This window comes from Lagenorhynchus albirostris, chromosome 5, assembly GCF_949774975.1.
Source record: "Lagenorhynchus albirostris chromosome 5, mLagAlb1.1, whole genome shotgun sequence".
Classification (NCBI taxonomy): Eukaryota; Metazoa; Chordata; class Mammalia; order Artiodactyla; family Delphinidae; genus Lagenorhynchus; species Lagenorhynchus albirostris.
Genome location: NC_083099.1, coordinates 136,651,487 through 136,677,465, shown reverse-complemented (window position 1 = coordinate 136,677,465; position 25,979 = coordinate 136,651,487). Strand labels below are relative to the sequence as shown.

The window sequence follows — 25,979 nt, the reverse complement described above, 5'->3', positions numbered from 1 at the left end:
GTCTGGCGCCTTAAAATAAACCCCCCACTTTCCTTTAACATGACCTGGTGTCAGTAGATTGCCTTTACTGCGTGCAGGCGAGTGGACCCAAGTTTGGTTCGGTAACAGAACTAGAAATGCTCTGGGTTGTGAGCTTCTGGTTTAATAAAAAACTCAAAGACACCTCAACACTTGTTCAAGGCACCACTGAAAGCAGAACATAAGAGCTAAGCTGTCTTAGTAGAGATGCTTAACAGAAACAGGTTGAGGACTTTAGGTACCCTACCTGGAACCCTCAAGAGACTTTATGTTTGGCTTAAAAAAAAAAAAAAGGGCCAAGGGGAAAAAATAAACTGAAAACTACTCACAAAGCTTTTCTTTCCATGAATAGGAAACTTATTCTAATAAACAAACTGGAGATTTCTACTTCCAACTTACTTCTAACGTGGGTTTCTCTGAGCACAGTACGTTTGATTATTTATGTATATAACCCTGTACATTTTTATTTTTTGGTGGGACAATACAAGACAGAGGAAATCGTAAACACACAAAGGAAGCTCTCTCACTTTGGTGGTTTTAAAGTAAACGGAAGAAGATCCCTTCGTGGCTCCAAGGAGATCCATGGGTCTCTTTTGAGTCTCCTCCTTTCTGAGAACATTCCAGAGAAGGGCCATGGTATTAACAATTCGAGGAAGCTCTTCCAGAATAGCATTCTTGGCATTTTTCAAATTGGTAGAGTCACTCACAGCAGCGGTCTAAAAAAACGAAAACGAACACGAACACGTGAGACTCGGCTGCGTCTGCGGTGGCACCACCTCCCTTTCCACGAGGACAGGGTGCTGGTGGGATAAAGTCTGGGCTGTAGCACTCTCCAGAGCAAGTCCCACGTGTGGTCTGGAAGTAAAACGCCTCCCTGAGCATTTAAACCCATGATTTTCTTTCAAAGAGGGAGACCTGTGCATCTGAGGCTCCTCATTACAAACTCTTCCAATCACTCAACCGAAGCACTAGCTGCGTTCTACAATCTGATCCCAGATAGGGTAGAGCAACCAACAGCTAAAACGTCTTCAAACTCCATAAGGCCAAGTAAAAAGTACCCGGAAAAAAGATGACATTCTATCCCATACTGGTGGAGGGCTGAAGTCGCCCACAGAGAGCGCCAGCAAGAACAAAACCACGTTTGCATTACTTACATACATACATTTGCACGTATATGTGCATACACTTCATTATTTGCATGTGTGTTCATTTGCATTAACGTTTGCATATATGTTTGTATGACATACATACATTTCTTCTTTGAAACAGACGTAACCCCAATGAAAACAAAACAATATATGAAAACTGTCTCGAACTCAGGAAAAAAATGATTTACCTTTTTGTTTTGGTTGGGTTGTTCCAAAAGACAAAAATGACTAATGGTTGTTAGACCTTCCAAAAGAGTGAGTGGATAATCCGGAGAAATGTTTTCCCTCTTGGAGGTCATGCTTTGGTGAAGAAACGAGAAACTGGTTTTGAGAATCCTTAAGAATGAGGCCATAAAGGTTTTTAATCGTACATATAAACACGGAAACCACAGAGATATCACGATCTTAAAAAACTGGGGCTCTCATAATGAACTACTGTTACAAAAAGGACAGGCATCATTTGTGCTGTTTTTACATTTATACAGTCGTTTTGGAAAAATGTTTCCAGGTGTTTTAGAATGTCTGTGAAGCTCCACATTTTTCTTTCTGTTTTGCAACACTAATGAAGAGAGACTGACTTGTCCTGTAACACTCATCTAGCCTGGGGAGTCATGTGGAATTGAAACTAAAGGAGCTGAACATTTAGTTCCTGGTTACCCCTTTTGACAATGCTATCTAGGCTTCTGATTAGGTTGAAATTATCCTCCAGTTGAAGCTTCTAGGGGAAATCGGCCGTCTGTGACTAAAGCTGTCATTAAAGAAACAGTTAACACATCAAAGGGTTCACCGTACCTGAGAGAGAGCTTCACCGATTCGCTTTCATACTGCTTGACCAGCTCGTCCAAGTTTTTGCAGATCTGGACGAGGAAGGGGGTCACCGTCCAGCCCAGGGACCTTCCGAAGTACGGCAAGGAGTGCGTGACCAGGCTGACCCAGGCCGGGTGCATGCCATAGCCGTAGGCCGGCTGCAGGCCCCTCACCACGGCGGACACCAGCAGCCCCTGCGAGGTGAGCCGGTGGGGCTGCACGTACTGCAGGGAGCCGATGGCTTCCTGGAAGCTCAGGGTCTGCCGCCACTCCCGGGACAGGTCCGCCTGGTGTTCCGCCTCCTCGTGCACCGGCCCCAGGTGGTGCTCCAGGACGATGAGTGCCTGCAGCAGCTTCAGCAGCTCAATCTGCAGGGGGTGCTCGCTCCAGATCTGGTCCTGGCCCAGGTTGATGAGATTCTCCTCGAACAGGCTGTCCTCCCGCTGGGCGTGGCCCCGCGCCGCCACGGCCAGTCCATAGCGCTTGTGGCTTGTATACATGGACGCGGACAGCGAGAGCAGTACGAACTCCTGGACCCTGCACCTCTGCAGCAGGCTGTGGATGAACTCCACGTTCTTCCCTTCGGCTGACTTGGCCACCGAGACCAGCTGCGTCATCATTCTGATCAAAACTGCGACGCTCTTGACCTGCACGTCCCGGTTGCCGAGGACGTCTCGGTGGGAGACCTTCAGGTAACAAGGGTAGTAGCTGCGCAGGAAGCTCAGGCACAGGTAGGTGAGGAGCTCGATCAGCAGCGAGTGAGGGCACACGTTGGGAGACTGGGTCTGGAGCTTTCCGTAGAAGCTCTGGCCGACGAGGGCCTCCTGGTGGCGAGCCAGGAGGTTGGAGACGAGGTTGAGGTGCGCGGTGGAGCTGGTGTCCATGCTGGTCCGGGACATGGCCTCGATGAACTCTTTGGGGTTGGTTTTGAGCACGGCTTCGAGCACGGAGAAGGCGTACAGCACTCGCCGGGAGTCATAGGGCTGCGGGTAGAGCAGGATGTGCTTAAACAGGGCCTCGATCGCCTCCTGCCTCTCCCGCTGCTGCTTCAGCTGCCGGGCCACGCTCAGGGCCTGGAGCTCCGCGTCGGCCTCCTCGTCGCTGGACAGCGACTCCGAAGCCTGGGTCTTGTCCGAGTCCACGCGCGCCAGGCTCCACTTGACAGTGGACTTGAGGCTGGCCGCCGGCTCTGGGGAGCCCTGGGCTGCCGCGGGGAGGGGCGTGCGGCAGAGCTCGCCGCCGCTCAGCTCCTGGGGCTCGTGGGACGGGGAGGAGAAGGGGGACGTGTGCTCGCTCTCCGTGGGGCTCGTGTCCGCGGACTCGGTGCACTCGCTGTCGTCCGCGGTGTCGCAGGCTGCCCCGTCCAGCAGGTCCGTGCAGCAGGCAAGGTCTTCCTCGCTGGGCTCGCGGCCTGGCGGGCATACCTCGGGCTCCTTCTCCACCTCGGCCCAGATGGCCTCGCGGTCCACGGTTGGGAACTGGCTCAGGGGCGCGCTCTCTTCGCCACCACCCTCCTGAAGCTCGGGTGCGCCCCACGCCTCTTTGAATGAGGTTCGCTTCCTGTTAAACCAATGACGCCAGTCTTCTGAAAATTACAGAACAACAGACGACTTCAGAACAGGAGGGTCAGTTATGACAAGTCGTTTCTAGAGTGATCTTTGTCTTAAAGCCAGGCAGAAAGATCAATATTAGTAAAATTCTCCTGTGGGAGGAGGGACAAGATAAATTCTTTGCGACAACGTGGATGGACCTGGAGGGTATCATGCTTAGTGAAATGTCGGACAGAAAATCACAAATACTGTATGTTACCGCTTATACGTGGAGTCTAAAAATTAAAACAAGTGAATGAATGTAACAAAGCAGAAACAGACTCACAGTCACAGAGAACAAACTAGTGGTTACCAGTGGGGGCAGGGTGGCAGGGGGAGACACGGGTAGGGGATTACGAGGTACAAACTCCTGTGTATACAAGAAATAAGCTACCAGGATATACTGTGCAGCACAGGGCATATACCCAATATGTTATAATAACTATAAATGGAGTATAACCTTTAAAAACTGTGAACCACTATGTTGTGCACGTGAAACTTACATGGTATTGTAAATCAGCTATACCTCAACCAAAAAAATAAAGTGTAAAAACCACAACATAAAATATAATTCCCCCACGAAACAACACTAGAGTCTAGATTACATTACAGATGGAAGGCAGACAAGCAAAGTGAACAGGCCTTTTAAAATGTTCAAGAAATTGGATCATATTTAGTTACATTGTCATAGGAAATATAAATATCCCGAGTTTAGGGGAAGGGTGATTTAAAAAAAAAAATGCCTATCATTTTCTCCCGGGAGTTTCCTTTCAAAAAAGGTATCCTACAGAAATGTCAGCAGAAGGTCTTCAAAGCTAAGAGGGTATCACTGAAACACCTTGAATAAAAACAAACTGGAAAGCAAACAAGACATCCACAGTAAGAGGACTGAAAACACTCATGTCACAGGCATGCAGAGGGCTACTGTTTGGGTTTTTTTTTTTTTTTTTTTCAGTACGCGGGCCTCTCACTGTTGTGGCCTCTCCCGTTGCGGAGCACAGGCTCCAGACGCGCAGGCTCAGCGGCCATGGCTCACAGGCGCAGCCACTCCGCGGCATGTGGGATCTTCCCAGACCGGGCCACGAACCCGTGTCCCCTGCATCGGCAGGCGGACTCTCAACCACTGCGCCACCAGGGAAGCCCTGTTTGGGTTTTTTAAAGATACTTCTACACGTACGATATGGAGCAATGTGTAGAGTATATTAAGTATTGAAGAAAAAAGACTAAGCTGCAGAATCTAGCGGTGCAGAATAAGCCCAGTTAGGGGAGAGTGCCTATAACATGCAGCTATGAAAAAGTCTGGAATGACAGCTACTGAACCATTAACAGTGAGGCGCTATCAGCCGGCATCGCGAGGGGCTTTCACTTGTGCTTTTGCTTCCCGATTGAAGATTCCAGTTCTTAAAATAAGCACGCTAGTACCTCTGAGATCAGAAAATACACAACACTTTAAAGTGCTCAGGTCTCTTTAAAAAAAGGAGTGAAAAGCCAGATGTCTTTGGTACTGCCAAACATTTGTAATAGGCAGCTTTCAGCAAATCTATTCCATGAACACCAAGCCAGGTTAGGAAAGAAGGAGGAATAAGATTTTAGAAATAGAGGAGCCGCCTGGTGTGCACAACAGTATTTAAAAAGTAGGTTTCTACAGGCTCACAGAGGTAGCATGCAGGGTAAGCAGAACCCTTCCAGTTGTTTCCAGGGAGAGAACGTGGCAGAGAAAACGCATTGTCTCTTACTAGGCAGGTAGCATTAAACGTCAATTAGAGGGGGCAGCAGGGAGTGCCACGAGACTTTTAAAACCCAATGAGCCGCGGAGTTAAAACTTTCTCGTTAAAGCAAAGGAATGCTTAAAATCTAGCTTCTCTTAATGAAGAGCAAACTTTTAAGAAGGTGCTTAGTTTATACTTCTTTGCATTTTCCTTTCTTATAATTGTGGAGTAATAAAATGCCTCTTCTTTGAGGAGGCACCTAAAGGAAAACCAGAAGTTACAGTTTTAGGCAAGGAACCTTGTAAGGAAAGGAAACCACCTTCGGAATCTTTGCTTATTTAGGTGTTAGGCTGCTTTTCTCTGTAAGATAAGACTGGGACAAACACTGAATATTTACAACCCCGTGGTCTAAACAAACTAATCAAAGCTTGTAAAACCGTCACTTAGAAAACTGCAGGAAGTCATAAAATACACCTATTGTGGGAAGCAATGTTAGATCAGAAACTGCTCTAGGTATTAGTCACTGAAATTTAATGAACTCATCGGTTTTATTTTAGCCTTTCTTTTCTTCTTCTTACCCATACTCTTTTAAATTTATGTTAAAGATGCCTCTGAAAGTTCTCAGAACCCAAAGGTCTATTTCTTCTGCATTTCTGATTATATGTTCACAGCTGGAAAGAGCCTTGGAGAGCAGACAGAAAAGAAACCACTTACCTTGTTCTTGACAGTTCTGGAGCAGAAGTAATTTTTATAAAGTACAACTGAGTAGGTTACATGCAAATTTCAACATTCTTGATCATTCATACCTGGAGGCAACCTCAACTCTCCCGTCCCAGGTCTGAGAAGTGCTAGCCTAGCCAATCCAAACTGAACTTCACACCAGACCTCAGACTTCTTTCATAAGTGAAGGGTTGGCCTTGGAGACCTTTGGATGGATGGTCTGTTTTTGTCTCCTCCTACCTTAGATGCACTTGAATTGCTTTCTCTAGCAAAAGAACCAAGAACCAGCTATATTTATTGGAACATGGGTTACTAACATTTTCCTTTTTAATATAAAAAAATCATGTTTTTCAGTGCACACAACAAACCCACCACCTAGCATTTCTAAGTGCTGGTTCATCTGATTCTTAAATTTTAAAAGTCCCCACAAAGTACCTTCATACCTTCTGAATGTGGCAAAACCACCAGGGAGGTCTAAGTGCCTCGCTGCTGCACCAGGCAGCTGGGGTCCACCCCTTCCTGCCCCAGGGACAGAGAGCTGGCCTGGCCTGCGCGCGGCGTGCTCACCCGTTGAGCTCTGCTGCTTGAGGCAGTGAATGGAGGCCCTCTGAGTTTTGGGCTCAAGCAGGAGTAGCAGCACGGGCTCCAGGATGCGGGCCACGTCGCCGAGGGAGAGCGCCCGCACCAGCCAGCCCTGGGCGGTGGCCCCAATGGCGCCGTCTGTGCAGGCCAGGCTGTCGAGCACGACGAACAGGGACCTGTGGGGGGATGCGAACCGTCAGGGCGGCTGCGACGCCCTCGGGGAGCTTCACCTGGCCTGGGCTTCCCGACTCAGGCGGACGAGGACCAGGGACGTTAACCCTGCTCTCAGCTAGAGTCTCTGGTGGCGGGGGTGGGGTGGGGAGCTTTTAAAATCCCAATGCCCAGGCCTCACCCCACATGGAGGGGGGAGGAGGTACCAGAATCAGCTGGCATCTCTCTAAGGCTGTGTGTCTGACCCCCGCATCTAGAGCTCCGGAAATAAGGTGGGGGATTTTCAAAAACCAACGTAGAACAGAATGCGTCTACGATACAGTTCACGTCTTCAGCATGTGGTTGAGGACATCGCAGGCGCGCATGCCCAGCGTGGCTGCCACCCGAGCCAAGATCTAGCCCATCTTCATCCCCCTACCAAGCCCCTGGGGGGCACGTTCTACCAGCTCCTCAGGAGGGTCTGAGGCGCGTGGGGCTTTCTCCTCCCTCCAAGGCCAAATTAAGCAAACTCCTCCCAGGTATTCACACCCGTCTGGCCGGAATTCACTTAGGGGATCACAGGAATCGGTCGCTCTGCATCAAGAACATGGGGTCAGGTTTTCCACTGCACACATCTCTCTCTCCCCAGCCCGACACACCGACCCGGCACCTCTGCAAAGTGTCCCCTTGCTTTTAAGGGTAAGTTATAAAAAAGTCCCCCCTCACCTGTCAAAGGAGCGATTGTGAGATGTCACTCGACTGCCTTGGATCTCTCTCGTCAGGTGCCAGATGACGGAAAATCGAAACAGAGCTTCCAGTCTCGTTCCCTTGAATAGGAAAGAAACGGGAGTGAGGAACCTGATTTCTTAGCAGAACACTGTTCTCCGTGGCAGCAAACCCCACTTAAATAACAAACAAGAGCTCCGCAGAAAGGCAGCAACCCAGGCAGAGACGCTGGAGTCGCATCAGTGCCTGGTGTCCGATGGCGCCTGGAGCAGGGAGGACCCGGGTCCTTGCCTTCCTCGCTCCCACTAACACAGGTGTGCTTTCCGGGGAGTGCGTATTCCAGACTCAGCGTCAGCCCGAGTCTGGGGTCACACCTAGGCCTGTGGCTGAAGGAAAACACAGAACACAGCCTTCTCATGGCCTTTGGCAGTGCCAGGCTGAATGGCTTAGAGAACAGGACACGACAGCAAAGCAGAGCCAGGGCTTCCAAGGCGACACATGCTCTATGGCTGCCGACTTCACTGAGAACTCTAGAAGCCCTGCAGGCATCATGGGAGCCGGGGCAGATTTCCCTGGTGAGCCTTAATAATGACACAGGGGATAGCTCGTGCTTCTGGAGGCCTTCCAGTCCTGAGATTATTAACGTATTAAAATGTTACTAATGTGGACTTCCCTGGTGGCGCAGTGGTTAAGAATCCGCCTGCCAGTGCAGGGGACAGGGGTTCGAGTCCTGGTCTGGGAAGATCCCACATGCCGCAGAGCAACTAAGCTCATGCACCACAGCTACTGAGCCTGCACTCTAGAGCCCGCGTGCCACAACTACTGAGCCTGCATGCCTAGAGCCCGTGCTCTGCAACAAGAGAAGCCACCGCGGTGAGAGGCCCATGTACCAGGGCAAGGAGTGGCCCCTGCTCGCTGCAACTAGAGAAAGACTGCACGCAGCAGTGAAGACCCAACACAGGCAAAAAAAAAAAATGTTACTAGTGCCATAGGCCTGCCCGTTAATCAGGATGTCCACGGAGCCCCAGAAAGACTCCAGCCGGATCTAGGTGAGTCTGTCTGGGCTCACGGTGTCAGGACCGATGTCAGAGGGAGGTTGTCGGCTGCAAAGACTCACCTTGTCAGGGTCCAGGAGGGCACGACAGATGATGTCCTCGCAGATGTTGGCTGTCGGGGCCAGGCAGTGCAGGCGGTAGAACAACTCTACACACGTGACGTGATGCTCCTGGGTCTCCTTGTTCAGCTGATTCCAAAGCACATGAGCCACCCTCTGGACGGAGGGGGAGACAGTGTGAACACAGGCGGCTCCCGCCCATTTTCTCCTTGTGGCAGCCCAGTCCCGGCCCCCAGGTACTGGCTTCTGCCTACATTTGCTATGGGAGAATCCTCAATACACAGAGAACCACCACCACCAAGCAGAACAAAGCAAAGCAAACCCACACCACATTACAGACCCCTCAGGAGTCATCCGGGCAAGGGCAACGTTATAGGTTAAACTTGGATGTCTGAGACTAGCTCAGAACACTGCAGCTCTTGCCCAGACCTTCACTTGCAGAGGGGAATCATCTGGAAGCAAGAACCTATCAGCTGAGGCATCCTTTCAACAAGCGTACACCAAGGCTCCCTACACGCCAGCACTGGGGTTCCAGAGACGCACCCTCTAGGAAGTTCGGTGGATTTGCGGTGGTCGCTATCCTGAGATAGACACCGTAGGACCTTACCACCTAGGGTTGGCTCAAACTGGCGTTCAGCTTTCATTCCCCAAACTTGTTTGTTGCCAATTCTGTGCACAACGCTGTGGCAGATGCCCTGGCTCACCTTCAGGGCACAAATTGTATCCCAAATAGAGTCCTTCATCTCCCCAGCCCTGAACTCAGCGCTTTAAACGTATGAGGTCTGCAAGCGGCTGCAGCCCCTCCCCAAGCCCCAGGGAGCGCGGCGGGTGCCTGACCCAACCACAGTGAGACTCAAAAGGACGGCTGGTGGCCCCTTCCGGGAGCGGAATTTCTGAAGGCATTCTTCCAGGTCGTGGAAAAAGATGATGTCTCACAGATTATAACTTTTTATAATGTACATCTTACATCAGAGAACTTCTTTTGGCTCATTTATTTCTCTTGAACAAAACTGTCTTCTCTGCACAGATCAAATTAACCACTGACTGGTTTGAGCCACTAACCATTATTTATTTTTTTATCTAAGGGACCATGATTTCCAATTAACAAGTTACATGTAAACTTCTGATACAAAACTTTTGACTAAGAGTCCCCTTGCTTGCAGTTCCTACGGCAAATTTATGAGTAAGATGCTCCACCTGGAAGGTTTAAAGTTTTTTTTGGAGGGTTTCTGAGACTTGATACTGATCACAAAAACACACCTGCTCCTTCATCTGTCTTAGCCTTCTCAATCCCTATGTTCTGGACGTTTTATTAGTGGCTGGCAATCTGCCTTACAACCTAGAAAGGGCAGGGTACTCTTGGGATATCTGACCTTATCCTCATTTGCACTGTGTGCAGAAGGAAAGCTGGCAGGTGAGCCATTCATTCCACGGGAATGAGAAAAAGGCTAGAGGATGTGGAACCAGCCCAACACCTGGAATCCAAGAACCAGGGGCACATCCTGGCTACTTGTGCAGGTTTCTTGACAACCTGATAATATATAACCGTATGCTCCGGTGCTTGGCAAGTAGTAGATACTCAGGTATGTACCAAATCTGAGTCAAAATAAAAATCCAGGCTTTGGAAAGAACTCATAAAAGTATACTTCACACCAAACAAGAGGAAAGTATTGGGTGCTACCATTTTTACTCTATTAATAGCCTTCCAAGGAGTCATGGACTCAATTCTTTCTTCTCTTTTCTTCTCTGTGCCTGAGAGGTAATTATGTCAAGCTTTGTGCTGTACGCAGGACCAGGGAAGATCTGCCCAGTCACTGTGCTTCCAGTTGGCACTGTTCCTGGTTCCAAGTTCTACAGATTCAAGATCTTTACTGTGACTCAAGTTTGGTAAGAAGGAGACAAGGAGAATGAGGGGCAGAAGCTGAAGAGCAATTAAATCCAGGATCTGCCAGGACCCAACATCGTAAATGGGGCTCGACTGCACAGACTGCGGACCCTCTACCAGCAAAACCACCATCGTAAGGTCGGATCTTAACAAACGGCACCGCGAAACAGAGGAAAGCTTCAAGTGAGCTTTATCAGGGAGCGCTCCCGGGCGAGGTTCACGGGTCCGAGAGAAAGGGGGCCAGAGAAGTCGCACCTGGGCGAGGGTTGGGCAAGACTTTATAGGGGAAGAAGGGAAAGTGGTGTGGTGAATCTGGGAGGGCGCAGGGTATTCCTTATTTGGTGGTCTTTTCGGGTATCCTGGGGGACCGTTAGTCCCGCCCCTCGAAAGGCGGGAAGGCTGGGCTGGGTTCAAAGTCCCCAGGTCAGTTCCTGGAACTGGGTGGTCCGGAATGTCTCCAGGGCAGTTTCTGGAACTGGGTGGTCCGGAGAATTTCGGTCTGATGCAACCTGTGAATCTGATTGTGTTCCCCTGCCTCGGGCCAGTTGGCCTTACAACCATAACCAGTGAAAATTATAAGAAAAAAATTAAACAGCCAGCCATTTAGAGCTGCTGGAAATTATCCGACGGAAATTATCAAGAGATGAAGAAACACTCAAGAAAGTCTACGAAAATTCCAGTACAAGTAGCAATAGTCTATGCCACTTGAACCATGACCCCTATCCACCTCTCAATCAAGCTTGGCTTGGCAGGGTGTGGCCAAGAAGATGGGCACCCCCTCCTTCCAGCTCCCAGTCTAAGGCTTCTGCATCTCCCTGGGAGGAACAGGCCACCGGCATTTTACTCCTCTGCCCCAACTCTTCCATGGAGGCTCTATCCAGGCACAGCAGGCTAAGAATACTGGAGTCCAGATCATTCTTGCTTCAGTTTGCTTGTAAGGGAAAAGTTACAGCTAGGAGAGGAAAAGAGGCACATTCAGAAGACCAGAGGCTAGCACCCTTACCCAGCACCCTGTAGGGATATCGCACCAAGAAAAACAGACAACAGAGCCATTCCACGGGAATGAGAAAAAGGCTAGAGGATGTGGAACCAGTCCAACACTTGGAATCCAAGAACCAGGGGCACATCCTGGCTACTTGTGCAGGTTGCATTACCACTTCTAATTCCAGCATCTCAATGTGGGCAGGTACCAGCCACACCCAGCTCTTGACAACCTGATAATATATAACCGTATGTTCCGGTGCTTGGCAAGTAGTAGATACTCAGGTATGTACCAAATCTGAGTCAAAATAAAAATCCAGGCTTTGGAAAGAACTCATAAAAGTATACTTCACACCAAACAAGAGGCTCTTCCTGTGCAATAGTATTCAGAGAATTTGCCCAGCGGGAGAGGCAAGCCATAAAACAGAGAGTTGCGTAGCTCTCTATAAGGGAAATGAGTCTATTTGGAACAGAGCACAGGTATATGTTCAAGTCTAGGAGTGCTTCCAAAAACAACAGAGATTTGGGCGGTAAGCAATTAAGAGGAGACTGGTAGCTCCACGACAGCAACAAGCTAAACCACAGGCCTGCTCATTTACCAGAAATAACCAGGGAAACAGAAAGCTAGGAAAAATCCTCCTGCGTCAAAACAAATCTCAAAGACTGGCCTCAAAAAACTACCTGAGAGAGGGGTGTAAATTTCATTGGATCAGACTGTGGAGTAATTTATGCCCCAAGGCATTGTTGAAAACAATAGAGCAATCAGCCAGTGATTAGTGGAGCTTAACATCTGGGTGTGATACCAACAGAGCTTAACAGAGACCAGACAGTCAATGAGAATAGAAAGCAGACGCTCAAGGAGAATCTTGCTAAGATCACTATCATCTCAGACTGGCTGCACATTCCTAAGGCTGAACCCTCCAAGGAGCGCCAAAGGCCTCACACTGCAGGGGAAACAGACATCACTACCACAGTCAAGTCACTAACAAACAAAAGAGACAACAAGTCACTGGTGGGGTGGGAGGGAGGTACCAGCGTACAACTTTACAACAATATATTACCTAAAACGTCCAGTCTTCAAGAAAGACTGTAAGACACGCAAAGATGCAAGGAAACGTGGCCCATACGTTTGGAAGAGGAATAGAGCTATTCAAGAGGGATGTTTCTATATCTCACTGGAATTCAGTATGAATGTGAAGTTAATTCTGATAAGATGTATATGGTAAACCTTAGAGTAACCACTAAAAAAAAATAACTCCCAAAATATATTGAAAAAGTCATCAAGGAAATTAAAATATTACACTGGAAAATATTCACTTAATGAAAAAGAAAGTAGTAAAAGGGAAATAGGTGGGAAAAAGATATGACATATAGAAAACAAGGAATATAATAAAACCCATTGAAATGTGTGCTTTAAATGAATGAATTATACGTAAATGATGCTGGTTTTTCTTTTTTTTTTAAAAAAGGAAACAAAGCTGAGACGTGGCCTCAATTACATGACTTGCTTGATAGAGCTCATCTCCAATAGGCGAAAAGCCAGCCCATTTCGAAAGCCTTTCAGAGGACGGGCTGTCAAGACCTGAAAGGACAGTTTAATTCCAGTACCTCATCCCCACATACAACATCTAAAATGTCTCTTCCTTAGCATCTCCGAATTCGCAGGGCATCTGCTGTCCTGACCACCTGCAGGGGAAATGTGTTCCATCTACAGGCCCCAGTGAGTGGGCTGGTCCCTGTCTATACCACACGACCACTTCCCCCTGGCCTGCGTCACTGCTGTGGTCGACTGGACGGCAGAAGGCACCTGACCCAAGGGTGCCCCGCTGACTGCCTATTTAAGAGCCTTGACCAGTTAGTTCAGAATTGTTAGAAAGTGATACAACTGTCATTAGCTATGAGAATCAAGCCTGAGGGTCCTGAGGCAGACTGAAGGTCAAGTGGCAACCAAGTTAGGTCCTGGTTGGCAGGGAGATGTGCAGAGTAAGCAGCCTCGGGACCTGACAGCTTCCCAGGTGAGACCCCGTGAGACCCAGCTGCATTCCACTCCCGCCCTTGGACTTCCATGGGCTCCCCTACCTTTATAATAAACCTCACTTTTATTTTCATGAGCTAGCTGGAGTATCTTTCAGCTTCTTGCAATTAATACTACCTTGTTTTCTTACTCTGTCCCCCCAAAAGATGGACAACACTGCTCACCATCTTCAGCAACAATCATTCTTACACTTGACATGAACTAAGTTTTCCTTGAGGCTAAATAACCTCAAAGCCTCTAACCTCACAAATTAGGACAGAGTCTCTTTTTCTGTATATTTAGATAACTTAGGAATCCTGCCAGACGGAGTCTGGTCAGCCTAAAACTGAACGCAAATATTACTGAACACTTGCTGCGGGGACAGAAACTGTGCCAGGAGCCTGGGTTAGAGAGATGGGCAAGGCAGGCAAGGTCTCCAGCCACCCTCACCGGCTGCCACCCAAGGCACCATATTCTTTGTCACCACCACTACAACTTGTGGGACAACTTCAAATAAAGAGTCTGGGAAAAGGGTCCCAGGGTCCCAGCTACCCTCCTCTGGATGGGAAATACCTGATAGAAGTCTGTTTTCTCTGCGATGACTTTCAATATTCCTGGAGCAATGGGAGGAACTGTCACCATCTGCAGCTTGCTGAAAAATGGGCTGTGTCCGGAGCTTTTATAGCGTTTCACTTTGTCTTCAATGACAAGTGCTAGGGACAGGGAGTGGTTTATCACTTCGAGCAGGGTGGAGATGGCCACATCCCGGAGGTAGCCGTCAGTCACACAGCAGCAAATGGTCATCAGGGATTTCAGCCAAGACGGAAAACTGGAATCACCAGCTCCTGGAAGGAAGCCAACCAGAGAGGACAGAGAGAGACAGACAAAACCTCATGAAACTCGCTCACCAACCTGAAAGCCAGTCTCTAAGGCGTTTAGATCCGGGAAGTCACCTGGACAGCAGCGTGATAACCTTCTGGTGGTGACAGGATACGCTGTGCCCATTCAGGGCCAGAGGACAAATGAGACCAAGTCTGGTTTCATGCGCTTGTCATATTATTCAAATTCTGCAAAGGTCGGTCTCAAGGTTTTGAAATGATTCAAAATGTTTGTTTTCATGTCATTAAAAATTTTTTCAAATATAGTAAAATTTGAGTTAAAAAACTTTTTTTTTTGAAATTTACAGTCAAAATCACATCTTTTTTGGTGCAGAGTTCAAAATGTGTTTTCAAAGCCCTCTTGGTGGTAGGGCACGTGCCATTAGCTTTAAAAGAGGCCGAAAATACACTGAAGCTATCAATTCTAAGTGCATTTCTTCCAAGTATACTGTCATTTGCAGTTCATAAGCCAGAGACAAATTGCATGGGGCGTTTAAGGTAATGACAAGTGGAGAAATCCTCACCCTCTGCTCCCACCAACTTAATCACTCTTTCTTCTTTTCCACTTTTTCCTCCATCCCTTTTTCCTTTCAAGCGTTCACTGCCTGCAATGGACCCAGCTGTGTCTGCCCAACATTCCCACGTTGAAGCCCTCACTCCCAATGTGATGGTATTTGGAGGTGGGGCTCAGGGGAGGTGATTAGGTCTAGAAGAGGTCCTGAGTGTGCGGCCTTCAGGATGGGACTGGTGCCCTTCTAAGAAGAGACAGCAGAGCGAGCCCCCTACCGCTGCCCCCCAGCCAGGACGTGAACACACGGAGAGAAGGTGGCAGTCTATAACCAGGGGGAGAGCTCTCACCAGAAGCTGACTCTGCTGGTACCCTGATCTCAAACTTCCAGACCCAGAGCTGTGAGAAAATAAACTGCTTTTGTTTAAGCCCCCCAGCCTACGGCAGTTTGTTATGGCAGCCCGAGCTAAGACGCTGCCTGTTATGGGTTGAACTGTGTCCTCGTAAAAATGCTTATGTTGAAGTCCTAACCCCTGAGAATGGGACCCTATTGGGAAATAGGTCATGCAGATGTCATTAATTAAAATGAGGTCATGAGGAGTTCCCTGGTGGTCCAGTGGTTAGGACTTGGAGCTTTCACTGCCGTGGGCCCAGGTTCGATCCCTGGCCAGGGAAGAGACAAGATCCCGCAGCTGCGTGGCCAAATAAATAAATATTGGATAAACTAAAATGAGCAGAGTGGGCCCCAAACCCAATATAACAGGTGCCTTATAGAAGGGAAATTTGAACACAGACATATACACAGGAAGAACACCATGGAAAGATCAGAGTTGGGCTGCCACAAGCCCAGGAACTACCAGAGGCTAAAGGAGGCTTGAACACATCCTTCCCCAGCACCTTTCGAGGGAGCGTGGCCTTGCCAACACGTGGACCTCAGACTCTGGCCTCCAGACCCATGAGACAATCCACTTCTATTGTTTAAGCCACTTAGTTTGTGATACTTTGTTATGGCAGCCCTAGCAAACTAATATGTAAAGCTTTAAGAGCAGGTCTCACGAAAGAGTCTAGTCACTGACTACCATAAGCACCTTTGACGTGCTAGACTTTGCTTTTCTTTTTTCTGTGGCAACGCCCCGTAGCACGTGGGATCCTGGTTCCCAACCAGGGATGGAACCCGTGCCCCCCGCAGCGGGAGCGTGGGGTCTTAACCACTGGACTGCCAGGGAAGTCCCAGTCCCAGACCTTTTGACGGGCTTTGCTAGACACCCCTAGTTTAAAAATACAGACCCCGGGGCTTCCCTGGTGGCACAGTGGTTGAGAGTCCGCCTGCCGATGCAGGGGACGCGGGTTCTTGCCCCGGTCCGGGAAGATCCCACGTGCCACAGAGTGGCGGGGCCCGTGAGCCATGGCCGCTGAGCCTGCGCGTTCGGAGCCTGTGCTCCACAACGGGAGAGGCCACAGCAGTGAGAGGCCCGCGTACCGCAAAAAAAAAAAAAAAAAAAAAAAAAAATACAGACCCCGCCTCATCAATTTCCCATCTGGTGAGACAAATCCAAACCACACAGGCTAACTACAAAACTAGGAAGGAAACAAACGTGGCACACAGTTCCTTCTCGGCCGCTGTGATTTTAGCTCGTCTCTAAACCTCCACTGCCCGAGTCCCAAGGCTCCTCCACGGGACTCTAGCCGGGCCGCCCTCTTACCCGGCAGCTGGAAAAGCGCGTCGCAGAGCCGCTCAGTCTCCTCCTGGGACAGGTACACAGGGAAGGTGGCGCAGTCCAGCAGCAGGTGGCAGGCCGCGGCAAAGGCCTCCCTGCAGCCCTCCCTCGGGCTCCCCGGGTCAAGGACCACCTGGTCCACGGCCCACTCCTCCTCCCCCTTGCAGCCAGGGCTGCTGGGCAGGGGCGAGGGCGTCTCCAAGCTCTTTGTCTTGAATGGAGACCCTCGCACCGTGAACAGGTCCGAGAGCATCTGCCTGAACTGGGGCCCGCCGAGGGGCTTGGCCTCCCACGAGCTCTTCCTCCCCGAGTCGCTGCCCGCCGTGCCCCGCACCCCACCCTCCTCCCTCGGGCCTGTGGGCTCTGCCGACTTGGTTTCTTCTCCGGATGCCGTCAGCTGTGCTCCAAAAATGTTCTTGTGGGCAAAGTTGGCAATTAGCTCCTGGAGGCAAAGAAACGTCCTCTGCATGCTGCCGCCCTTCTTCCAGACGTCGTCTTTGTCCGGAGAAACCCTGGGAACCCTCAGGTGCTCAGAGAGCTCTGGCGACGAAGCACTGAGGCCGATGCCACTGTCTTCAGATTTAAGCGGAGGAAATGGAGCGTCTTCATCACCAGGAAGCACTGCGTTTGTGCCTAAAATTACTTCACCGTTTTCACCTTTGACTGGACTCTGCAAAAAATGGAAGTTTGTACCGTGTATCTCGAAAGACCAAGGGATTCAAACATCAACTGAATCAGGCTACGAACGCGTCCTCCCTGCTTTTCAAAATCACAGTTCTCTGCCCCGAGAGGATCCCTGTGTACACGTGTGTAATGCAATGGAGAGGGCATGCAGGGGGCAGGAGAAAGGCGGCCGGCCCAGCGAGGCGGCTGACCAAGCCCTGGGCTCTTTGGGTGGGCTGGCTTTGAGCCCACTTTATTTATTTAGGCCCTTCAGGGTCCAACAGGGTTATTTAAAAACAGCTTCTGCCAGATGTAAAAATATGAATGAGGAAACTGGGCTGAGTGTAAAATAAAGGCACAAAGGAATGAAACAAGGGGAGACAGCTAGAACAAAGTGTTTACCCCCGTACATGTTTCACACACACACATATATATGCGTGTATACATTCTGTGGCTTTTCCAAAAGGATGACACTTCAACCTTTAATGAATCAACCTCTCATACTGTTACTCAGCTCATACGGCATTAAACTGAAAACTTTTCAGCATTTGACCCACTGTGCTCTTTGGGGAAGACTGAGACAGTATCACGCAATTTTAGAAACACAGTGTTATTTATATTTGTACACTACACATGCTTAAACTTTATATCTTACAACCTTTTTAGGATTTTTTTTCCAACAGCTGTAACAGCTAGGAAAAAAGAAGAAAAAAAAAAAGACTAACTTAGAGAATGAAGCAACAGTCTGTAATTAATTTGCAAACTGAGATGCAAGCCCCATGGGGCAGGCATCTGCCCCCAGCACTAACCAACACACACAGCTGTCTTTCAGGAATGCTTCGCTTTTTTAGTCTGTTTGCACACCTGTCTGCCATTGCACCGAATGGATTTCAAGGGCAGATTTTCAAATCCCTAAACAAAGTAGAAAATAAAAATAATTCAAAGACGATGGGCCGGGGCTTCCCTGGTGGCGCAGTGGTTGAGAGTCTGCCTGCCAATGCAGGGGATGCAGGTTCGTGCCCCGGTCCGGGAGGATCCCTCATGCCGCGGAGCGGCTGGGCCCGTAAGCCATGGCCGCTGAGCCTGCGCGTCCGGAGCCTGTGCTCTGCAGTGGGAGAGGCCGCAGCAGTGAGAGGCCCACATACCGCAAGAAAAAAAAAAAAAAAAAGACCATGGGCCTCTGACTGCTTGTGGAACCATAACTCTTACAGTCTTTTTGGAGGACAATTTGGTAGCATCTTTCTAAGGTAAGAAATGGGTTTGACTGCAACCCATTTCTATAAACTGATCCCTCAGAAACACTTGCAGCCCTGAGAACAGGGTGTGCGAAGATGCTGACTGCAGCACTGTAACAGTGAAAAACTAGAAATAACCAAAATAACCTCGATAGGGGAAGAGGTGAAGAAATTTAAAGCCATACCATAGACTCTCATTCAGAAATGAGAAAAGAGTAAGATACCTCTGTGAACATAGATATGGAAAGATGTCCTCCAAATAGCGTTTGGATGAAAACCAAAGTGAATCAGAGGATAATGTATGTTATGGGTTGAACTGCATTCCTTAAAAAGATGTTGAACTCCTAACCTCCAGCATCTGTGAACGTGACCTTATTTGGAAATAGGGTTCTTGCAGATGATCAAGTAAGTGAGGTCATCAGGGTGGGTCCTAATCCAATATGACTAGTGTCCTTATAAAAAGGTGAAATTTGGACACACACATATGCGCACAGGGAAGATGCCGTGTGAAGAGGAAGGCTGCGATTGGGGAGGTGCGTCCATAAGCCCAGGAGCACCAAAGATCACTAGTGAAACACCAGAAGACAGGCAAGATGCATGGAATGGAGTCTCCCTCACAGCCGCACAAGGAACCACCCTGCTCACACCTTCATCTCGGACATCTGGCCTCCAGAACTGTGAGACAATAACTTTGTTATTTTGTCACCCAGTGTGGCACTTTGTTACGGCAGCCCCAGGGACTACTCTCTCACTTATATTAAAAAAAAAAACACAGGGCTTCCCTGGTGGCGCAGTGGTTGAGAGTCCGCCTGCCGATGCAGGGGACACGGGTTCGTGGCCCGGTCCGGGAAGATCCCACATGCCGCGGAGCGGCTGGGCCCGTGAGCCATGGCCGCTGAGCCTGCGCATCTGGAGCCTGTGCTCCGCAACGGGAGAGGCCACAACAGTGAGAGGCCCGCGTACCACAAAAAAAACCAGAAATACAAAATTACATGTATACAAACATACACACAGAAAGGTCTGGACGGTGAGCTATGTCTAACCATTAGCTTACTGATGGGCTTCAGCAGGAAGTAGCAGGGCAGAGGGTGAAACGACCGGGGGTTGCTCCCACACTAAAAGTTTTTATGAAGTGTGTGAGGATTTTAGAAGCGTGTTTTAGATATTACCGATATATCTTCTAGTCTTTATCCCTACGCGGGAAGGTACAAGGTTCCTTTAGCCCAGGAAGGTACAAGGTTCCCACTTCAGCTCCTCCCAGCACGTACCAAGCTTCCACTTGCAGGCTCCGTGTCCAGGTAGGAAGGCGGCATCTGGACCTTGCTGAGCACTTTGAAACATGTCTTCAAGGCGTGCGTGAGTTCAGGTAAGCTTAGCGCCTCCATTTCCTTGGCCAGAGACTGCACCAGGCAGCCAAGCACCTGAGGGAGGTACTGGGTTTGCACCTCAGAGTAAAGTTCCTGTGAAACAGAGACACGGGTTTAATGTGTAACCAGTAGAAAATTCAAATTTTTTTTACAGCATAAGTTTGTTTCACATTAATTCCCAAATCAGAAAACAAAATAATATTTCTTTTTGATCTAAATAAATCAGTGGACGTTCTTCCGCTCCTATCAGGTGGCTTTCCTCTTTCTAGCAGAACACAGTCGCCACATTTATTTCTATATTAAAGAAATCAATTTCTTTTGAGAAAATTAGCCAAGGGTGTGACTTTAACTAAGAAATGCATTTACTCTCTGGGACTTCCCTGGCAAGCCAGTGGTTAAGACTCTGTGCTTCCACCGCAGGGGGCACAGGTTCCATCCCTGGTCAGGGAACGAAGATCCCACGTGCCGCGCAACGCGGCCAAATAAATAAATAAAAATTTTAAAAAAGGACATACGTTAACTCTCGCTCTTAAATAACTGTTGTTATTTAGGATGGATGACACTCAGCTCATCATCTGCTTTCCATAACTTCAGCTCAGCCCACTTACAACTGGCTCAAAAGTTATAACCCCTTTATATTAAAAGGACCTAAAAGAGACAACATCCAGCTACATCTTCCATGCTGAAACACACATTAACATAGTGCTACGTATTTAGGTAAAACTACTTCTTCAGTAAGTTTAGGTTCATAAAAAGGCCAACAACACTAATCAGAATGTAAGTAACAGCCAGCACTGGGCCATCTCCTTAGAGCAAAGGACCTACCAGGGGGATCACGTCCAGGAGGAACACAAGGAGGGTGCAGAGCTCCGAGACTGTCGGGGGGGCGCCGACGCGTCTCCCGGCAGCGTGACTCTGCTTTGCGGGTCTGCGTGAGTCGCAGGAAAGAAAAACAACTCTCTTATAATAATTTCAAGCGTTTCCTATGATTTCCAATAAAGTTGCTTTATTCTATTTCAACCATAATGAAAGACAGCTTCTGCAGTTCTAATAATGAAGCTTTGGTGCCAAAAACTATCTAACATAGACAAGTGTCAATAAGTCTTGAATCTGCTTGTCTCCAAAACAGGTTCACTCTGACTTGAACTTCATCAGATCAGGTGAGGGTGGTCCATGCCCACGTGGGATTCCCTACCCAGCAGCTCTGGAGCTACCAACAGCAACAATTCCAGGCCCCCAGCCCCAAACCAAAGGCATGTTCCCGGGGAAAGGGCCTGGTGACAGAATGCAGGACAGCTGTTCAATTTGCTGTCAGAGCAACCAGAGACAGCTCCCTGCATGTCACCAGGAGCTCATCCCCACGAGCTGCTTAGAATTTCTCAGCTCCCACAGAGAAGTGTAACTCCACTGGGCTTATCTTATTCTCAAGCTCAACACTTCCTTTTCAAGAAGTAGGCAACTGGATATGTAAGTTACAAAGTCAATATACTAGTTCCCAAAACAGTAATTTTGGATTCGTCTAGCTATCACAGTACGATTCAACCTGAGTTAATTTTCTTCATTGTAAATTATCGCTTAGTTATCTTGGCATTTATCTTGGTAAGGGACTGAAGAACTGTAACCACTACATCTGGGAGATTCTGCTGCTGGGTGCCTACTCTAAAGAGACCCATGCATCTGTGTGTAAAGAGACAGGACCAACACGGTCACCAGAGAACTAGTTGCAACAGTGAAAAGACTGAAACTGGTTTCTTCACACACTGGACTACTACACCTAAGATGACTGAACTAGGTGTATATAAATCTCCAAAGGGCTGTGGACCACACCCCACCCCCCAAAACAACACATTGCAAGAAGTTATATACACCTTGATAGTATTTATATAAAATTTGAACAGACAAAACAGACTATATCATTTCTGGCTACACATGTTATAAAAACACAGGTAGCACAAGACAGACATGAATTTCAGCACAGTGATGAAAGCTGGGATGAAAGGAGAGAAAAGTGCTGGGAAGGTGGGGAGTTAGCTCTATCTGGGTAGCAACATTTTATTCCTTTAATAAAAAAGATGTGAAAAACAATGATCAAGTGTGGTCTATAATTTCAGCAATGGGTGCATGAGTGTCTGACGTCATTTCCCATCCTTTCTTACATTGGAATGTTTCATAGTTAATTTTTTTTTTTTTTTTAAAGAAAGCACTCCTCGTAACTCTGAAATGGAACTAAGCTGACCAAAATACACTCTAGCCTCAGTATAACATGGCCTTGCTGTCCGCCGTGGATCCGATTACAATTAATTTACTCATCACAGGTTTGAACACCTGCTGGGGCCTGGCACCAGACGAGGCAAAGGGCATGGCAGGAGCAGCTGGGACGTCGGGCACGCCTGGTTCTAATCTCAGCTGCTGCCGATCTGCTGTGCAATGTCACACAAGGTACTTCACACCTCTGAGCTCCTCTTTCTTATATGATGGATGGCCCTGCTTCTCCTGGGGGTGTCCAGGGGATGGCCCGCGGCAAACGTTAATAAGTTATGCTTTGATTACAGTTGCAGGTACTGAAGACATTGTGAGAACACAGAGCATTCCAAAGGACGTGACAAGAATGAAGTTTCACAGCATGATTCACAGGACAAAATGGGGTTTGAGAGATTACATCAGTCCTCCTTCACAGCAAAAATCACACGGGAAAGGACTCCACAGGAAAGTTTGCTGTCCTGAGCACGCCACCGCCAGCAATTTGGAGGTGGTGCAAGTCACCAGATTGAAAGTGACGGGAAAGCTGATTACAGGAGCTTAGAACATGAATGCTTTCATCTGAACAGTTACACACTAATTTCAATAAGAATTTAAGATGACTGATGATTTCAAAAACACTCTTTCCAGTCCCAGGACCACAAAACTAAGCTTCCTGAATAGATTAGGGCTCCAAGGGCACCATGCAAAGAAAGCCGATTAGATCGACCCAACCAGAAAATGCACAGGCGAGTTTCTGAAGTTCGACTTCAATGAGGAAGCTTCAGTATCATGTGAACCCTCTCAATGGCACTGTTTTTAGTTCTATTATGATTTTAAGTGAATTCTATCGTGTACTCAGCAGAGACGACCCAGCATTAGCGAGTTAAGTATAATCTGACCACAACAAGCAGCTACGAAACCATGACACCCTCAATTCCTTCCCACATGTTCACAAGCCGTGAACTGGAGGCTTACCTAAAACAGTCCTCAAAGCACCTTGTCATGTAATCCCAGAGGAAGTCTGTGCTTAGGGATGTGATGAGCAAATTCACTGTTTTAACAATCTCAGAGGCATTTCTGTTTTCTTTTATTGTACTGTAAAGGAAGAGGGATATTTACAAATATATCTATGAAAAAACCTGTATTACGGGAATGCCATGTCTGAAAAACGAATTCATTGTACCATTTACAACTTATTTCTAGAGCGACTGACAAACTCGGTTATAGATAAAAAGTATTACTGTTCTTATATAGGGAAGAGAATGCATCGTGCCATCCTAAACAGTATTTATACTGATCCATTCCCTCAGAAGTAAGCTTAAGAGCTATTGTAGGACTTCCCTGGTGGCGCAGTGGTTAAGAATCCGCCTGCCAATGCAGAGACACGGGTTCGAGCCCTGGTCCGGGAAGATCCCACATGTCGCGGAGCAACTAAGCCCGTGCACCACAACTACTGAGCCTGCGCTCTAGAGCCTGGAAGCCACAACTAATGAGCCCGTGCGCCACAACTACTAAGCCTCCACTCTAGAGCCCACAAGCCACAACTACTGAAGCCCGTGCGCCTAGACCCCGTGCTCCACAACAAGAGAAGCCACCGCAATGAGAAGCCCATGCACTGCAACGCAAGAGTAGCCCTTGCTCGTGGCAACTAGAGAAAGCCCTCACGCACCAACGAAGACCCAACACAGCCAAAAACAAATAAATAAATATGTAAATAAATTAAAGAAAAAAGAGCTATTGTAAAAAAGAATGTTATATGGAAAACCAGTTTTAGTCCAACCATAGGTAATTACATACACTATTGGTGGAATAACATAGTACAGCCATTTAGGAGGGAAATTTGGCTAACATTTAAATGCACATCTTCTATGACTCAGGAAATTTATTCTAGGGATTTATCCTACAGAAATCCTTGTAGAGGTACACAAAAATGTAGGCAAAGGGGGACTTCCTTGGTGGTCCAGTGTTAAGACACTGCACTTCCAATGCAGGGGGCATGGGTTCAATCCCTGGTCGGGGAACAAAGATCCCTCATGCTGCACAGCTCGGCCAGGAAAAAAAAAAAAAAAAGATGTAGGCATAAGGATATCATGACAATGTCATTTTGAGGCAGGAGATAGATGGGCTCCAGGCTAGGCATTTACAACTGGCCTCCTGTTTACATTTGTTGGGGCAGGAAAAAGGTGGGCTTCAGGCTGGACACTTACAACTAGCCTCCTGTTTGCATTTCCTGAGACAGGAGATAGATGGGCTCCAGGTTAGGCATTTACATCCAGCCTCCTGTTTGCACTTCGAAAGAGAAATAACAGCAGAAACAGAGTAAACAGCCAGGCTTTGTCTCCTGAGGACACTTTACGATAACATTCATGGCAGGAACAGAGAGGGGCTAAACCCTGTCTGAGTAAAAGATGGAGAGGTCACATATTTCCCATCCTTGGGGCAAGGGAGACATGGCGTGTGTGCAGAAAGGCTCCTTGGGGGTCAGAAAGGAGGGGCCGCCACCCCACAATAGGTGATGCCAAGGCCCCCGCCATGGGCCTCTGGGCTGGAATCCGTCCTGGAAAAAAGCTGCACACACATATTGGGGAGGGTCCTAGGGCAGGTCAGGTGTGGAAAAAGAAACTTAAATAAACGGTTTCTCTGTGTGCTCTCCCACTTGTCGTGCTGTGCCTCTAATAATAAACTTGGCACCTGCTTTTACAGTTTTTGCCTCCTTGAAACAGTCTTGCTTTCAAACGGAGGCAAGAGCCAGGGAAAATTTGAGTCTAGTCTCTTGCCCTTGCTGGTCTAGTGGCTAGGATTCCTGGTTTTCACCCAGGCTGCCCAGGTTCAATTCCTGAGCAGGGAACTAAGATCTTGCTTCAAGCCACCACTTACTGCTGCTGCCTCTCTGAGATCAATTTTAAAATATTGAAAAAGTGGAAACCGCCCAAAAGTCAATCAATAAGAGATTGGTCAATCAGTCAGGATTTCTTAAATAAGTGTAACTCCTTACTGAGGACTTCAAGGCAACCACTATCCTCCACAGGAGAAGAGTGTAGAGCTATTCACAACTTGCATTAAAAAAAAACAAACAGGCAACTAAACAGGTACTGTAACTCCACCTTAAAATAAATGATAGGCAGCTGTGTACTTATGCACTGAAAATCTGAAAAGAAATACAAATGTTTTATGTTTTTCTCTGAAGGGCAGTGGGATTATGGGTAATATCTTTTCCCGTGATGCCTTCAAATATTGGTATACCCTACCATGAACATGTATTACTTTCATATCAGGAAAACAATAAACTACTCTCACTCTGCTAGAAAAAAGCAAACACTAAAGACTCTTGGTACACTTACAATTAATAAACCAGAAAAATCTTCTAATCGATTTAAATTTTTAATACACCCAACGCCGAGTCAGGGAGAAGGAAATTATATTAAGAGTAAAGTAAAAAGGAAGAGGTTGTACTACCTTAGAAAGTACAAAGACAGAACAAAACACAGGGCTGATGGCTAACTACACACTTTAAGTTATCGCCACGTCTGCTGTCCCCCAAACCCCACTCACCCTGCCACCAGGGCCCTAGAGCGCCTTCATGCCCCTGGGGTGCCCTCGCCTTGCTCCCTGCTATCCCCCTTCTGACTGGTCTCCTGAAGACTCACACCCACTCGCCCCACTTCCTGACCTGACCTCCCGCCGGCCCTCCCCCCTGTCACTCACCACTTGTAAACCAGACCCAGTTGCCTTTGTCGAGCAACTTTTCAAACTTGATCGGTAAATACAGTTTGTACTTCCCAGTGTGGGGCAGAGACAAGATCAAACTCCTTCTAATCATCACAATATTCAATAGGGAAGAGTCGATTCATATTGATTAAGAGCACAGGTTATTTTAAGGCGTGGCCTGACCCTCTGCATCCCCACTTTCTTGAGCACTTCACAAT

The 25,979-nt window shown here is 48.0% G+C and overlaps 1 protein-coding gene and 1 non-coding gene across 2 annotated transcripts in view; one reads left to right on the top strand and one right to left on the bottom strand.

Moving 5' to 3' along the window:
- Positions 1–25,979, bottom strand: part of DOP1B (DOP1 leucine zipper like protein B) — a 110,623-nt gene that overhangs the window by 36,729 nt on the left and 47,915 nt on the right. Inside the window, exons 11-21 of the mRNA XM_060150912.1 lie at positions 23,029–23,148; positions 20,638–20,740; positions 19,714–19,905; positions 16,533–17,217; positions 14,017–14,288; positions 8,567–8,719; positions 7,450–7,550; positions 6,559–6,749; positions 1,959–3,558; positions 1,355–1,466; positions 546–734 (exon numbers count right to left, since the gene is read on the bottom strand). Coding sequence (XP_060006895.1) covers positions 546–734; positions 1,355–1,466; positions 1,959–3,558; positions 6,559–6,749; positions 7,450–7,550; positions 8,567–8,719; positions 14,017–14,288; positions 16,533–17,217; positions 19,714–19,905; positions 20,638–20,740; positions 23,029–23,148 — 3,718 coding nt within the window. The remainder of the gene's footprint in view (positions 1–545; positions 735–1,354; positions 1,467–1,958; positions 3,559–6,558; positions 6,750–7,449; positions 7,551–8,566; positions 8,720–14,016; positions 14,289–16,532; positions 17,218–19,713; positions 19,906–20,637; positions 20,741–23,028; positions 23,149–25,979) is intronic.
- TRNAE-UUC (transfer RNA glutamic acid (anticodon UUC)) lies at positions 15,432–15,504 on the top strand. The gene has a single exon. It is a non-coding gene; the product is annotated as a tRNA-Glu (tRNA).